The sequence below is a fragment of the Zeus faber genome (assembly GCF_960531495.2).
Source record: "Zeus faber genome assembly, chromosome: 3".
Lineage (NCBI taxonomy): Eukaryota > Metazoa > Chordata > Actinopteri > Zeiformes > Zeidae > Zeus > Zeus faber.
Window position 1 is genome coordinate 11,784,057 of NC_137190.1, and position 18,233 is coordinate 11,802,289.

General features: G+C 44.1%; 1 protein-coding gene across 1 annotated transcript in view; it reads left to right on the forward strand.

Moving 5' to 3' along the window:
- igdcc4 (immunoglobulin superfamily, DCC subclass, member 4) overlaps positions 1-18,233 on the forward strand; it is a gene marked incomplete at both ends in the record, with an annotated part of 79,207 nt that overhangs the window by 33,478 nt on the left and 27,496 nt on the right. The window contains 2 exons of the mRNA XM_079997995.1: positions 5,150-5,291; positions 16,301-16,434. Of these exons, the coding sequence (XP_079854121.1) occupies positions 5,150-5,291; positions 16,301-16,434 (276 nt within the window). The remainder of the gene's footprint in view (positions 1-5,149; positions 5,292-16,300; positions 16,435-18,233) is intronic.

Below are 18,233 nucleotides of genomic sequence, written 5' to 3' on the forward strand. Positions count from 1 at the left end.
CTTTTTGATGGAATTTGATTCAAACTCTAATCCCAGTAACAGGGTTGCAAGTCACAGGGTTGCTAATCAACGCTGATGTTAGCTTTTGATGAGGAATAGATGCTAGCTGTGGAATGTAACGTTACTGTCAAGTACAAGGACAAACGTAGTTATATAAATTAAGTAAACTTTAAAATAAATTTGTCTTATTCTGATAATATGAGTAGCAGGGTTGTGTTGGTCAGAAGGACACACTCAAATGGCTGAAATGATTGGAAAAATATAATAAACAAAATAAAGGACTTACCGTTGGTCTCCCCACGGTGTTTGCAAATGGCTCGATTATGTGACTTCCTCTGCCTCATGTGACTCACCGTTTGTTTCTATTCCTCTGCAAGGCCAAATGGGTTTCTGTAACACAGAATGCACAGTATGTTCTAGACTGAACACAATAGCTACCTATTTTCTACTTGACTAACTAACTGATTCCTAAAACGTCATGCAGTAAGTAAATTGAATAATATAGAATAAAATAAAATAACTCAAAAGTAATACAATGTGGGGGTACAAAATAGAAATAAGGGAATAGACATACTGTATGTATATGGCATAGGCTATTATGTATATACAGATTTGTGCATCGAAGTGGTATGTGCATAAAGTGAGGTAGTGTGTATGGAGATATACAGTACAGTATACAGCAGTACAGCGCAGCAATACAGTAACACCGAACAGAACAGCAATACAACACAGTATGCAGTAACCCAGAACAGTGATACCGTATGCAGTACAGTATGCTACATACAGTACAGTAAGGCAGTGGGGCCTATTTGTGTGTCTCAGTGAGGGCCCGTGGTGAGTTCAGCATTATGACTTGCTGCAAGAAACTCCGTCTCAGTCTCTTTTTTCTCGCTGTGTGACTGCGGAGGCGCTTGCCCGACCACAGCAGCTGGAATAGTTCATTCTTGGCGTGATGAGGATCCTTCATGATCCTGCGGGCTCTGCTACTACACCTCCTGGTGTATAAGTCCTGCAGGGAGGGGAGGGTAGTTCCAGTGGTACGTTGGCTGATTGCACCACCCTCTGCAGGGCCCGCCTGTCCTGCCTTCCCAAACCAGGCAGTGTTGTTGCCTGTCAGGATTATCTCCACTGCTCCACAGTAGAAGGACTTGAGGATCCTCACAGAGACTCAGATTTTTTCTCAGCTGCCTGAGGTGGTAAAGATGCTGCCTCGCCTTTCTCTCCAGAGTGTCTGTATGTAAAGTCCATGTGAAGTCCTCTGTGATGTGGACACCCAGGTACTCATCCTATCGACAAAGAGTCCCATTAATCATCAACGGCATGTGCATCCCCGGTTGTTATCCTCTCCTGAAGTCCACAATCAGCTCCTTCATTTTGCTGATGTTCAGGAGGAGGCTGTTGTCGTGACACCAAACTGAAAGGTCAACAACCTCCTCACGGTAGGCATTCTCGTCGTCGTCGTCGGTGATCAGGCCCACCACCACGGCGTCGTCAGAAAACTTGATGATGTTGTTGGTGCTAGAGCTGGCCACACAGTCATGTGTGTACAGGTAGTAGGGGGCTGAGGACGGAGCCCTGGGGGAATCCTGTGTTCAGGAGGAGGGTGCTGGACGTGTGCCTCCCCACCACCTGGGGCCTGGTTGTGAGGAAGTCCAGGATCCAGGCACACAGAGGAGTGTTCAGTCCAAACTCTAGCAGCTGGACAGCTAGTCTGGTGGGGACTATGGTGTTGAAAGCTGAACTATAATCAATAAACAGCAATCTAACATAGCCCCCCTTCAGGCCATCCAGGTGCATGAGCGTGGTGTGCATTACCTGGGAGACCGCATCCTCCATGGATCTGTTCGGCTGGTATGCAAACTGCAGTTGGTCAGTGGTGCGGGCGAGGGAGGGACAGATCTAATCCTTAATCAACCTCTTAAAGCACTTCATGACCACTGAGGTGAGGGTCACCGGGCGACAGTCATTTAAGCAGGCTGGAAAGGGGTTCTTCAGCACAGGGATGATCGTGGACCTCTTGACGCAAGGCAGGGAGGTGTTGAATATCCTAGTGAACACAGAGGCTAGCTGGTTAACACAGGTCTTCAGTACTCACCCAGATATGCCATCTGGGCCCGCAGCTTTCCTGGTGTTCACACGCATCAGTGCCCTCCTGACATCATGCTCAGACACTGAGAGTGCGCGCTCATCCCCAGCGGTGTAACGCAAAATAGCCGGAGAGCTATTGGTGTTGTTGCCAACCTCAAACCAAGCGTAAAAGAAGCTTTAGTAGTAAGTAGTGGCCCGTGCCCCAAGCATCTGGTGTCTCATTGCTCTATCTGTAGCTCCACTGTGTCCCTGTATGTCCGTTTAGCCTCCTTCACTTCCCTCTGCAGTTTATATAACGCCGCTTAATAATTGTCCATGTTGCCGGATACAAGACCATCGTTATAAGCAGCCATGCGAGCATTGAGAGCCTCGCGGATTGATTTATCGACCCACGGTTTCTAGTTAGGAAATATCCTAACTTTCACTGTGGGAATAATGCTCTCTGATATCGTGGCTATTAAACTCATAGCAATATCCGTAAACTCGCTGACATCACTGGAACTTGATTGGAACATTTCCCAGTGGACGTCACTCAGAGCGTCCTGTACCGCGGCCTCTGATTGGTTCGATTGGTTTTACATCCCTCGTCATGACCGTTCCACGTACGATGCTAGGCTTATAAACTGGAAGCAATGAGATGGCAGCGTAGTCTGATTTCCCAAAAGCAGGGAGTGATACCATCTGGTACGGTGTGTAGCAGTGGTCCAAAGTTCTGGTGGCACACGTGATGGTGGATGGAAATCATGGAAATTAGGCAGAACCATTTGAAGGTTGCCCCGTTAAAGTCCCCAGCCAGCACCACAGCCACGTCTGGATGTTCCTTTTGACGTCAGCACAACACATCATTTAGGTTTGATAGTGCTGTGTAGGTGTCCATTCACGGTGGAAGGTAATGGGAGGTTAAATGGACGGCATGAGATGGTCAGCTGTTCCAAGTTCGGCGAGCAAGAGCGAGAGAGAGCCTTGATGTCGTCGGGGTTACACTAGCTGCTGTTAATCATGAGGCAGGCGCCTCCGCCCTTGGATTTCTCTGACTCCTCCGATCTGTCGGCACAGAACATGGAGAGGGACTCTGCTGGACGTATGGCGTGGTCTGGTACCAGCGGGCTCACCCATGTCTCTTTCAGGCAGAGGACGCAACAGTTTGTAGTGTCCCGTTAGAATCTGATCCTCGCCAGAAGGTTATCCATCTTATTTTCCAGGGATTGGACATTGGCAAGAAGGATGCTGGGCAGAGGTGGACGGTAAGGTTGCGTCCTCATTCTGGTCCGAATGCCATCTCGCGGTGCTTTCTGCAGTGGCACTCCTGTGGAACAGCGACTCCATTGTTGTTGTTGTCTTTGTTGAGCCTGATGGCGCATAAAATCTCCACCGGCCACTCTGGATCAGCGGATAAAGTGTCCCAAAGTTGTTATTTCAGGGAATATTTGATATCCATGAGTGCATTGCGGTCGTAGGAGATGGGTTTTTGGCGGACATGATGTTGTAAAACAAAAATAAAAACATTTATATGCATAATCTACACGGCGCGTTCCCACAGGCGACCACAGGGGGCGGCGCCAGGCAACGGGAGACAACTTCAGTGAATAATTACTATTATTTAAGATATATTGATGATTGAACAAATTGTTTTAACAATTACAAGAGACAGATATCAACAAAATCATACCAAAAATAGGAGATTTAAAACATATTTTACTGTTATATGTGATATTATTACATTTCACTGCATATATGTATGAAAGTATGTCTATGTATGTGACGAATAAACCTCTTGAATCTTGATTCTATGCAGGATGGTCATCAAGAAGGTGGCACAATAGAAAAATGCCATTTTAGGTATGTGCTCAAGCCCTACATGGTATTTTAAATAATATTTTGGAACCACTTTTTCTACAACTATAATTACATTTTCTCTCATTTTGGACAAGTATAATCTACACAGCAAGTGCATGAATTATTTGAAATTTCATGGGACCGAAAATGTCTTTCAATTCTAGAATGTCCCCTCCATGCTCAAGAATTTTTACAGCAGGAAAATAAAAAAGCATTTCTTTAGTTACGCGTCCTGAGAATTAACCCAACGGGACCTTTCTCAGAGGAATCCGAAAGGAAGGTGATTTGAGGACGCTGTATGTGCAGGCAAGGCAGGGCTTGGTCACATCAAGAGTGGAATACTTTCAGTGCTGCGTCAAAAATGTCCATGGATGTCAAGAAATACTTATCATCATCTGGGGGAAAATGACTTTGTAGGAACAGCCGATGAATAATGAAGGGGGTATAATTTAAGGGTGATTGCCCGATTGTCAATCAAGTCCCCCAAATGCCTCCGTGTTGCAGCTGCATCTAACCTGTCAACTTTTGATTTAGTTGCGTCAAAGGGAGCCTTTTCACTTATTGTGTCCACTTCCTGTGGCTTGTTAGTTCACCCACCCCTCATATATTTGGACTTTTGCTCTGTTTGTTAACTACATTTCTGATCAAAGATAAGCCCCCTATCAGTGTGTGGATGTCCATTCGTTAGGCTTATTGTATATTTGCCAAATTTCTATTATTCATTGTTCATTCTTGGGTTTCTGTTTTCTGGTTTATTGTTATATTGAAATGTGTTTCCTATCTTCTAATGAATTTTATGTTAGTAGTATATTGGCACATTGTCCTACTTATTGTTGATTCCTAGGTTTATTTTATTTTTTGTATCATTCTAATTCTTAGGTTTACACTTATTGTCTATCAGTAGGTTATTGTCACAGCCAATTTCATTATTTCATTGTTTATTGGTCTTTCTTAGTTTGATTGTTTATTGAACATTCGCTATGTTTCTATCTTAAAGTTAATCCATAGCTTTATTAATTTTTTCCTGTTCTATTTTTTCTGTTCTATTCTATTATGATATTTGATTATTGTGGCCTATTTTGATGTGAGGTGGTGTGTCGCTTCCCTCCAGGGATCAATAAAGTATCTTTCCATCCATCTATTAATCCATCATGCAGCTCATGGCTCAGGTTTGTGTTTATTTATTTATTTTTACATTTCTCCTCTTATTAATTCACCCGCCCAGGCCTGTCTCAGTTCCACAAGGACCCGGAGGACCAGGCTGTGCCCGCTGGGGGTTCTGCCCGCTTCGAGTGCCAGATCGAGGGAGTGCCCACACCCGTCATCACCTGGGAGAGGGACGGAGAAGCCATCCTTGCGGACACCAGGTGGGTCTATTGTCTTGTATTTAGAAATCTTTATCTGTTTTTTCTGGGGTTTTTTGAGAGTTCTCAGAAATGCATGACTTATTCTGTGCATAGATTGCTTTTTGTATATTCGGCTATTTGTTGTAATTTTAATGCTTCTTGTCTGTTTATTAAAAATAAACAAATTGTAATTTATTCTGATATATACTGAAGCCCTGAGGATTAAGGTGATTTTCATTGTTTATCTTGATTTAACAATATAACACAAAGCCATTAAAATATAACTGGCATATAAATTATTTCAGTCACACTATTTGTAGTTTAAGCCTAATTTTAACGAATGAGCTGCTTTATATACACCTTAATATGTTTAAAAAGATTTGCATTATTATACCAGTCATTAAAAAAAATAAAGAAAACTTTAAACAAGAAAACAATTGAAGTAAAACTATTTAAAATGACTTTGTAAGTCTTTATGAGAAGATTAACCTTTCCTTTACTTAAATGCCATAAATGAATATAATCATGGTCTGTTGCGACACACAAATTCAATTTGCAATGCATTATTTATGTCTTTGAGTACTCATTTACAGTACTTCCCTGTTGAAGGGTTCAGATTATAACCTATAACTCATTTTACTGTATGAATTTAAGACTGAATGAGGAAAAAAATAAATTCATAAAAGATACACAGTATTGTGGCAGCTTCGCCTAAAGCTTTGCGGTAAAATTATTATTTTATATATTTATTTATGTTACAAATGTCACTAAATCCAGATAAACTTCAAATTACATTAAGTTGTGTTAATAATCCATTTTGACTTAATCGCCTAAATAGTGAGAAATGCCTGCACCGTGCCTTTAAGATAAAAAGTCGCCACTGATGACGTTATTTCTCTGCTGCGCAAGTTTCTGGAACAGAAGATTATTTTCATCACAGAAATATATACCGAGCAAGAAGTTATTTCACCACAAAGAAAATATATTGTGCCACAAAAATGGCTACGAGGCGGCTGATGAGTCACAAGTTGATGCAATGAAGAGACTGGGAGTATCCTTCTCAATGCTGCGGTAGACTGTAGCGCCCCGTGGAGAGGAGGCTGGCGTTGACGGGAGTGCACCGGCTTGGGAGATGGAGAGCCTCCCAGAAGTCCCCCAGACAAAGACGAGCGAGCCTCTCACTTACCTCTCTCGAAATGACATCTGTGGGTGGCAACTCTCCGGATGGCCTGCAACCTCCCGGCGACCGTTGTGTCTGCAGAGCGGAAGCTCAAATTGCTCGAGAACCGCGTGAGATCTTACCTGGCACAAGGAAGACCCTGTCCACACCAAAGCGCAAAATTTCCCCCTCCACACGACCTTCTTTTTTACAAATATCTCCGTACGCGCGAGTACGCAAATACCAGCACAGCCGCTCGGCCTGGGAATCGCCCCGCTATCTGCTGGTTCGACCGGGCCTGATCCAAAACCGCGGTTGAATCGTGGACGCCGTGGAGCGAGTAATACTGGGCACAGCAGACGCCTTTGCAGCCGGTGAAGCGGTGCAGCTGCAGCAATGCCAAGTTCAGTTGTAAACATGTAATTACACCGAGCAGCACTGACCAAAACGTTAACAAACCTCTGTATCTGTCGCAATGTAGCTTGAATGTTATTCTCCCTTGTAAGTCGCTTTGGATAAAAGCGTCTGCTAAATGACTAAATGTAAATGTAAATGTATGTATATATCCGCTGCTGTTCTTGGCGTTTAAGTTGCATGCTCATTACGAAAAGCAAGAATGGGCATGATGCAGGAATTGAGGTGTGACGTCACCGTTTCCCCTAATGCTCCGTTTCACATGGTTCACACGGAAACGGGAGTTTTTTTTTTTTTTTAATCTGCACGATAGAAGGCGTTTAAAACTTTTTAGTGACACTGGGTGTCCGATTTTCCGGAACTCAGTTTTCTGCGTGTTCGTGTGGAACGGAGGTTTCGCCAGACGATGACATCATGACCCCCATTTACACATCGCAATTGTTGTTTCACACATTGAGCACTCGCCAGAAACTTACAAACAACGGCGCACTACCGTGTGTTCACATGTGGCTCGTACTGTTAGGTGTAATGTAGGGTGACCACATTGTCAAACCCCCAAACTGGGACCCAAGTGTACCGCACCGTGATGCACGCGCACATGTTGTAGCTGTCAACCCTCCCATTTCTCCCGGGATTTTCCGTATTATACCGTTCTCTCCCGCTGTTGTCCCGTTTTTTTTTTTATCTTCCCCGTAAATATCCTGTATTTTGAACCTTTCTGAAAAATAAAAAAACAAACAATGTTTTTTTTAAGTGGATAGGGAAAAAAATATGTTTTTTCAAATACCCATAGAGGTGTGGACGAGGCCTTAGTGTGGGTCAGGCCTGTGTGGACCTGCACTAATTAGTTTCAATAACAAAATTGTCCGTCAGATCTCTCTTCTGAAACAGATTCTAAGGAGAAAGTGGAATATTGAGGTCGTTTGTAAGAGGAAGAGCTAAGAGGAGTAAACGTCTGAATTAAAGTAGTTTATTTTTGGAGTTTTTCTCATTTTTTCTGGACCTCTCGCACGTCTTTACAAAGTTTTCAAAAATAGTTTTTCAGCTCTATATTTTATTTTTGAATCATTATTTTTATCTTGTTACACGTTCCTCTGTTCATTGTATGTTGTTTTTTGTTTATTTAATTTCTTTAATGTTGTCTGAGTAGAAAACTATGCTTTGGGAGCTTCTGTTATATATCTAAGTTATCAGATTTTAATTGGAGCTGATTGTTGCGCCTTGCAATTTATTTTAAACCAAAAGCAATTAGAGATGTTAACATGTTTACAGTAAAAATGCATTTTCTGCTGGTTTATTTTGTCACTTCACTACACCACGTTCAGTATGCCACTTCGTTCTCTTTGAATGTTAAAGTGCAAAAGAACACAAGGCCACTATTGCTGTTTTTCTATCTTTTTAAGATGAAAAACCATAGAAGGGTAAACACATGCCAGGCTACAACTAATAACATTGACAATGAGTGTTAGATGTGCAGTAGGTGTGTGAATGATCACACATTGGCAATGAATCAACAGTACTGGTGGCGCTGAGGGGGGGGGGCTCCAAATCAAATCCTGCTTGTGCCATGGGCACACTACACAACTTCGGAGTTGTCAGATCACTGTACTGTTCACACTACACAACTTTCTGTCTTGTGATGGGGAATCTTGCAGTCCTGTGGTTTGCTCACTACGTGACTGCTTTGGTGCTCGGGGGCTCACGCATGACCAGATCTGTCGCCGGGAGGAATCCCAGTAGGGTCTGCCGGGTCTCCAAACTACGTTTTGTCACGAAAACACATGTGAGAATCGACACCGGAAATGAAGCAGCACAGGATTTATTATTATTATTATTAGTAGTAGTAGTAGTAGTAGTATTAGTATTAGTATTCGTATTAGTTTTAGTATTAGTATTAGTATTCACTGTATATTACTCACTGTAAAAATAAATAAATAAATAAAAGCATAATCTAAATAAAAAAAATATATTAAAAAACACCTCAAGAAGAAATTTTAAATTGTTTTGCTCTTCGATCTCCAAAAACCTGTAGGCGAGCAGAAAATCAGCCCACAATCCCATAGTCTGAACTCGGCATTAGGGCCCCATACAGGCTTGGGCCAGCCCTGCTTGTTATATATACAGCATATAATTATATTTATTTTATCCATAATTGCAGAGAATGTGATCCAAGAGTGTTCACCTGATGCCGATTTGCTTTTCTGGGTTTATTTGTATTGAGAAGTGAGACCGCAGAGTTATGTTTTTCCTCTGCTCTGATTTTATGCTTCAATTACCGTGGCGGTGAGAACAGGACTTCAAATGCATCGCTCTGGCAACGACGACACTTTATTTATCCCCGCGAGGAAATTGCATTGTCACAGCGGCTCACACTTAAACATAGGCAATAATACAGCACAGTTTTTTCCTCAATTGCTTAGACGACAATTCCTGGAACAACTCACCATTTTCTCAAATCTTCGCACTCAATTTTGATAAGTTAAGCCCAACGGTGCAAACATCTAACTTCTTGGTCCCAATCCAAATGTTGCCCTCAGACAGCACACACAAGCTGTCCAAAACACCCACTACATGACTGTTTGTTACTCACTGGAGGGCTTCATTCAAGACGCTGCTACCACAATGTGCAGAACAGGTTTTCAGAGATAATAATTTGAAATTTTGTAAAGTCACGGCACCCAGATGACCCTTTAGGAGGAATTCAAAACAGTACCGTGAAATACATCTTACATTAGTGGATCAGGCAATACTACTCTTTATTCTGTTTCGGTCAAAAACCTGAGCTTCGAAATGTCACATTTAAGGAGGAGTCCATGCACAGTAAAATACCCAATTTCCAAAAGCTTTATTTCCAAATGCAACTTCGGCATTTTTAGGATCCATTGTTCCAAAGCACATGGACGTGCCTCTCGGCCCTGTTTATTGAGCCTGTAATTCTGATTGGTGTGTTCACTATTTTGAGGCTTAGTGTTTGTACCCGGGGAGAGGTGTGGTCTTTGAGTTCAGTATGTGATGACTCGAGTTAATTATATTGAGAGCATGTGTTTGCTGAATGAACATACAGTACAGTGCAATGAATGATTAATTTGGGCACTTTTTGTCTAAGGTTTTGCAGAAAGAGTTTTGAATATTGAAATGTGTGGAAACAGGTGAATAGTTTTAACGGTTCTGGGAAATGTGTGTGTGTTTTTGGTAATGACATATGGCTATGGGTTCATGTGCTACAGCAGGGGTGGCCAACCAGTCAGAGACTAAGAGCCACTTTTTTTACTGTGTTACTGCTAAGAGCCACATCATACACATGGGCACACATGAACATCACCCCATCCCTTCCTCACACACACACACACACACACACACACACAGACCTCTGCTCCAGCCAGATTCATTGTAAATGTCACACACCAACATGATAATGACAGAAATTGACTCCTAGCCCCCGCGACCCGACTAAGGATAATCGGTTGAAGATAGATGGATGGATGGAGTACTAAGACCACAGGCCAGTTATTTTCAACAATTAACATTGTGTGCACTGTCTCACACACACAAACTCTCAGTTCAAAAAGTACTGCTGTTTATTTATTCATAGAGGGGGGAATTGGACTTCGAGTTTAATGATAAGGATGTATTTTTTTCATGTTGGGTCAATTTATTCAATAGTGTCCCTTAAACCCTAACCTTTAAGAATCAGTTTTGGCTCTTGCCTACCATACACGATCCGACGCTTTGGCCATCCACATATACCTGGGACTAGGTGTTCCGGAGCCCTGGCCACATTTTTGAAAATGTGTGGTTACGAGGATCGAACCCGCTATTGGAGCTCGATATGAAATGAAAGTACTGCGTTTCCGCGGTATACCTCTCAGTTCAACCAAGTCCACAAACAAAAATATAATAATTAACAATAGCGTTTTTCTCTTACTATGCATGTGGGACTTCTGGCATTCCTTGTCTTGAACAATCCTCTTCAAATCTGGCTTGTATTCCGTTGTTGCCACTCGAAGCAATTCTTTCACATGGGTGTCAGTCAGAACAGATCGATGCTTTGGTTTCACATGTTTTTGGGCAGAAAACACAGACTCGCAGACGTATGTTGACCCAAACATTGACAGTATCTTAAGCGCAGCGTTTGACATTGGGGTATTTTTCCATTGGCACACTTTTCCAGAACTCAATGGTCCCTTCCCTTAAAGCAGCTTTCAGTCGGTCCTCCTCCTGCAGCTCGCGAGTCGTGACACACACACACACACACACACACTCACACACACACACACACACACACACACACACACACACACACACACACACACACACACACACACACACACACACACACACACACACACACACACACACACACACACACACCCCTCCAGCCTTCACAGTTCTCCATCGGAGACGTCCGATACGCAACGCAATTCACCGGCCGATCCATCTTATATGTTGACTACTAACCATGTCAATAGTGTTGAAAATAAACTTCCAAAGCTTTTCGAATCGTATTTGGTGTTTTATTAGTCCTAATGCCGCGTTGACTTTGTATGGAGGCGCGCCGCCCCGGCGCTTTTGGTGTAAACGCGGCATTAGGACTAATAAAACAGGCGTTAATGGGACATGACTCCTGCTGCTGTCCGCTTTGAGTAAATGAAGTGATCCGCGGTGGAAAACGAGTGATACATCATAGCGATTTTATAATCATAATAGGGAATGAATGGCTGCGCTTTTTTTTGACGCTGTCATGTGAAAGCCCCTTAAGAGCCGCATGAAACCAGCCAAAGAGCCGCATGAGGCTCGCGAGCCGCGGGTTGGCCAGGACTGTGCTACAGGAACCAGTTTTTATGTCCAAGCAATCAAGGAAAAACTGTTGAAAAGCAATGGAATAAAAATAACAACAAATTGAATTTATTATTGTGCATTGTGGGTGTCACAATAATGAAATCCAAGAAGATAATTTGCTGAGGAACACTTATTCCCACCCTGTTCTCCCCCTTACCCTTACCCTTAGCGACTGCATTTTGCTTTGCTTCCTCTGCTTTTATTGTCTCTATCTGATGGTGGTCTTCTTTTTTTAATGGTAAAGCACTTTGAGTTACATGTCCTGTATGAAAGGTGCCATACAAATTAAGGTTGTTAATATGATGATGATGATGATGATGATGATGATGATGATGATGATGATGATGATGATGATGATGATGATCATCATCATCATCATCATCATCATCATCATCATCATCATCATCAGTATTATAAATAAAAGAAAATTACCCCAAAAATAAACTGGGAAAATGTTGTCAAATACAATAACAAATCAATATACCTGACAGTGAGCCAGAAAGATGAAAGATAATTAGTAATGCAAAATAAACCTAATGATGAACTTAACATATTATTACATTTATTTAATTAAAATATGAGCCTGTCGAAAAAGAAACCTAAAAGATGAATCGGTAAACAGCAGTTTTATTATTCCTCACAAATACATTTTAAAATCTTGGACACATCCGCACACATTTATCATTCTCTTACACATACACACACACACACACACAAACACACTCTCTCTCTCACGCACACACAAGTTATATTTCCATCCACAATGCATTCGCCTTTTCTTAAAACAATTCACCCCTTTTGAGGCTTCGATGTCAGGTGTGACGTGCAGCGGGTCTGAGGGCTCGGGGGTCGTCGCTCCATGATCCACCAGCGTTGTGTCCCCAACCAGGACCCCCGCCCTTTACACCGAGTGACACCGCCTTGCGCCTCGTATGCAGGTGCAAGCGAAGGGCTGGGGTTGGTCCCCGGGGGGGCTGCACCGCGGCCGCCCACTGCTCCACGGCTGAGGACGGGTCTAATGCAGGGGACAAATTCCATAGTATCCCACTTGTGCGATACATTGTGTCCGAGTTAAAGTGAAATAAAGAGTGCAGGGAAGGATGGCTCTATTGATGAAATGGAAGGAGGCTGTACATCGCACAAGGGCGCCAGCATAGATTCAGTTACATAACTTGTTGAATTTCAAAAGGAGCCGAACAAATGCACACACACACAGACACACACACACACACACACACACACACACACACACACACACACACACACACACACACACACACACACACATACATGCGCGCGCACACACACACACAATGCCGCACATACTCTCATTTACTCAGCCATTTAAAGATATTGACATTTTGCTGTGGCTTGAATGGCCTCGTTGCCTTGGTATCCATCTTTGAGCTGATGCTGCAGGTCTGTACTAATGGCTGCCACAGCCCTGCGTGACCCGCTAACAGCTCCCTGCTCATGAGGTATTCTTGTCCGGACGTGGTCCCGCCGACAGCTGCTAATAGCCTTTTAGCAAGTTGTGAGGATAAGATCGGGAGCTGCTGCTTTCTCTCTCTCTCTCTCTCTCTCTCTCTCTCTCTCTCTCTCTCTCTCTCTCTCGCTCTCTCTCTCGCTCTCTCTCTGTCTCTCTCTCACTCTCTCCCTATTTCTGATTCTTTATTTCTCTCTTTCTCTCGCTCTCTCTTTTTCTCTCTCTCACTTCCTCCCCATTTCTGATTCTTTATTTTTCTCTCTCTCTCTCTCTCTCTTTCACTCTCTCTCTCTCTCCCTATTTCTGATTCTTTATTTCTGTCTCTCTCTCTCTCCCTCTCTCTCTCTCTCTCTCTCTCTCCCTATTTCTGATTCTTTATTTTTCTCTCTCTCTCTCTCTTTCACTCTCTCTCTCTCTCTCTCTCTCTCTCTCTCCCTATTTCTGATTCTTTATTTCTGTCTCTCTCTCTCTCTCTCTCTCTCTCTCTCTTCTCTCTCTCTCTCCTCTCTCTCTCTCTCTCTTTCGGTCACCATCGCCTCCTCAGCCTGCTCCGGTTTTCCTTCTGGTCTCTCTCTGGGTTTTTTTTTTTCAGTCCGTCGCCCGGTTCCACCGCCCCCTCGTCTTCATCGCCTCCATTACCCCGTCTTGATCTATTTAATCTATGTAGTCCTTCATTATTTCTTTTATGGCGCATTTGCTCTTTGTTATTACCCTTTCTACTCATAGAAATTGGAAATACTTAGCAATGCATTAATGGCAGCGATATATCAAGGTACCTACCTGCACCTTTGCCTTCAGAAGCGCTGCAGTCCTTCTGGGACGCCGTCGCACATATTAAGTCCTGAACTGTGCGAAGTGGGCTATTGCACAGTTCGGCGAGGGATGAAGAGGGTAGAGGTCTACTATGCTCTCTTTTCTCTGAAACCTCCCATAGATATTCATCGGTTTTCAGGATCAGGTGAAAGGGGGGGGCTGGGGGCGGGTGGGGGGGGGGGGGGGGGGGGGGGGGGGGGGGGGGGGGCTGGTAGGTGGTTGACTGAACCCTCAACAGTCCATGACTCCAACAAGATGGGCTGTCCATGCCGCTGGAGATCTCCCACCATGTCACTGTGTGCTGCAGGCATCCGTTCTCTCCAGCACAAACCCTAAATCCGGATGTGGGAGAGAGGGAGAGAGAGAGTGTGAGAGAGATGACTCACCAGGCAATTCTTTCTCCTCTCCATCGCTCGGGGGCTCCTGATTCTTTGCTCCTTACACCAGGTTACGTGTCTGCGCGCCTCAGCGTGGGCGACGAGCACATCCCGGCTCTGTGAGGACGTCGACATTGAGACGGGGGGGGGGGGGGGGTCACGCAGGTTCCGATTGAATTCCGTGGTCTATTTTTGTGTCTGTTCTTTTGTTTGGCATCCGTCCACCTTCCTGCTAAATCCATCCCTGCCGGTGAAATTCGACTAACGACCGCCTCGCCGCTTTTGACGGCGCATTTTATCCGTCTGTTGCCGACACCGTCAGTGGTTTGGAGCTGCTCCCCGTCATGCATTGAATGCTTCGGCAGTGCTTGTGAGCCGCGCACCTGAGACCTTGGATGCCAAACACTTGGCCTTTTTGAGGACACTGTCATTTTGCCTCAAGTGGCTTTGAAACCTCAAACATCAAAGTGTAATTTGCCAGATTCTCATGACCACCATTTTTTTATTTTTTTGCCCACCGCACGTACATCTGATGTTGTTCACCTGCGAAGGCTCTATCCCATCGGTTTTTCATCTCCTCTCTCTTCCATGCCTTTTATTTTTTCCCCTTCTGTCCTCGTTGCTCTGTTCCTCTCCCTTCAGCTCTTTCAGTTGTTAGGATTTTCCACTAGAACTTAACCTGCGCTCTGGGAAATAGAAAAAAGGAGATAAAATGTGAAAGTAACAAATCAAGCACAAAAGGCATCGGAGCACTGGCTTTTTTTGGCGTTGGGGGTGAGGGGGGAGTGAGTGCAGTTTTGCACGACCTTCTCTTTTTCAGTGACTCTTCAAACCCTTCACCTTGTCACATCCTCTGACCTAAACTGAGAGCCGACCTTTGTCCTGCAAACAACAAGATTTAATTTCAGAGAGGCGCAGTAGGTCAAGTTTCAACATCCTCTTGTGGTAGTTGTACGCAGTAGTATTTCCCGAATGGAGGAGGTGAGAGTCCTGCGAGGCGAGGAAGTCAAGTTTTTTTGTATATCAAGTGGTTTTTTTTATAAAAGGTGTTGTAGAAAAACAAAGAAGAATAAAATCATAGGAACAAATAGCTTAAAAATTATCGGATAAAAATGTAAAAGTGCAATTTAAAACAGGATTCACTGGAAAGCAGCTGCAAATATGAAGGATTTGAGGGATTTAAAACGGGTCAGGAGCAAGATCTTCCAGAAATCTGTTTCAACAATGTGTAGCACAATAGCTAAACGCTGCTTTTGTCTTTACTCTCATTAAAGTTAGTAGACCAGTCCCAGATTACCTCATAATGGAAGAGCCAGTATTTTGGCCCTAGGCCATTGAGAGATTTATTAGCAATGAGCAGTTTCTTAAAATCAATTATATTACACACTGGAAGCGAGTGCAGGCACCTGCAAATTGTGTAATGTGTTCAGCTTTCGTTACTTTTTGATGGAACAGGAGTAGCAGCGTTCTGAATGAGCTGCAGTTTTCTAAAGCCGGCTTCATACCGCATCCGAAAACGCATCCAGCGGTTAGGATCCTCCCCCTAGTGGCCGGCTAGACTGTGTCTAGGTTTCGCATCACAAAAAAACATCAGGGAAAACGGGAGGGCTCGTATTTTGCAGTACAACAGCGTGAAGTAAGCGCAGTACTCCATAAATAAAGATACTATAATGATAAAGATGTGTTTTTCTTTGTCTTGTTTTCTTTTGTCATGGATCCACTGCATTTTTGGTGACAATATCCTGATTCTGTGGTCACGAGAATGTGTGTGTAATCACACCAAGATTTCCAGCTCTGTTTTCAGAAGAGCGGGGAAGGGATCCTTTCATGGCAACATTCGCCATTTTCTTTTTCCATCGCATGACACAAAATAGGTCATTTAATGCCTCTTTGTCTTTTTTTTTTTTTTTTTCTGCCCTGCCTTTTCTTCCCTTTGCTCCAGGTTTATTTCTCTCCATAACGGGGTGCTCCAGATCCTGGAGGTCACCGAGGAAGACGAGGGCGTCTACCGCTGCCTCGCGTCCAACTCTGCCAGGACGAGCTTCAGCCGCGACGCCCGCCTCACCATCACCACAGGTAGCAGGATCGCAATGCCGGAGTGGAGGTGGACCTGATTTTGTATGTTCAGAATCGGTTAAAACAACAAGCGAAAGGAAAAAAAAAAAAAAAAAAAAACACATGCACGTGTTCCAAGCAACAGTATGAACAACACCCAAAGAGTCGTTCCGTCCACCCATTCGTCGTCCATCACCACTTATCGAGGGGAAGTTCATGTTCCATATCGGGGAAGGGCGGAGCGGCGCAGGCATCCCTTTCCTCAGCCACGTCGTCGAGCTCCTCCTGCGGGATCCCTCGGTGTTCCCAAATCAGCTGGGAGATCACATGTCTTGACTGGGTGTACCCCAGGTCCTCCTCCCCTCCTCCCAGCCCGGCACGCCTCACTGTAAAAGATGTCAGAACCATCTCAACAGGCTCACCTCATCTGCAGAAGAGCAGCTGCGTGACACCGCGGCGCTCTCGGATCACCGTGCTCTCTTTGTGGCAGAGAGTGAGCCCGGTCACCCAGCGGAAAAAAAAAGCTGTTTTCTGCTCCCTCACCTCCCGCTTTGGGTCACTCCCCCAAGCTTGTGAACACACGCCATGCTACCTCATATACGTATTTACTGGAAAATATAGAGCTTGTCCTTATGGTTCAGCCCCCTCTTTACCACCACCATTCTGATGCACATCCACACAACTGCTGTTCCTCACTGGTGGGCGGTCTCGCGAATACCACCAAGACACCTGAAACCCCCCACTTAGGATTATTTATCTGGCAGAGACTGACGGCCACGGACTTCAGAGGCGCCGATCCTGACTGATGGAAACCGTTGCGAGATAGAGAGATCGGGTCAGAGATGCCCATCTGGGATGCCGAAACCCCAACCACTTCCCTCTCAACCTACGCTCCCGACTTTGCTACACCTTGATGTTCTATCTATAACTGTTATGAACCGGAGAGGAGACACATCTCAGCTCTGTCAGCGTACGGCACCCACGCTTAAACAGCTTGACGTAATGGCATTATTACAAAAAAACAATATCTAGTTGGTACTTCACCCTCCTCCAGCTCACGCTCCTTCCCCACCAGTGAGGTTGAATTCCAGTGGATAAAATAGGTACAGTGTGTATAGCCGCACCATTTTTACCCGTTGTCTGATGTCCATCGCACTGGATAATTGGTGTGTACAATAGCTAGCGGTGCTGAAAAGTTGGCTGTAAATGTGGTGTAATGGGAACGAACAGCTTGATGCTGTGATTAATGTTTTGTCGCTGATCGTCTGCAAATACAACTCCCAGCAAGAGGGTTTTTTTTTTTTTGTAAAGCTGGCAACACAGTCAGTGCAGAGATGGACGAGGCAAGCATGCTCATGTTTCTTCCCCAAGCTGTAAACCTAACCAGATGTGTTCATTTTTTGAAAATATTTAGTGTCATTTGTCACGCAAAGTGCCATTTACTAAAGTTTCAATAGGCTGATCCATCATCACTTGACAATTGCATTTAACAAACGTTATTTAGCCATTTCTTCAAATAAGAAACTTAGGAAGTTGAGCAACGTCTGTCTTTGTGTGTGTTTAAAAGGTGGTCATCTTGTTTAGAATTCTCGAATAGTACAACAACCCTGTACATTGAAGTCCACTTGGACCGTACTTGGTCAGTCTTGAGCTCAGCATAAGGCTCCTGGCGACATGGAGAGCACTCGGGGATCATAAGTCCATGATAAGAAGATCAATCCATCTATATAGTTGCTATGGTAATCCCCTGTATCATGGCGATAAGCACATCACAATGAGTGGTAGCCGCATTTAATTAGCCCTTCTTCCTCGATTTCCTG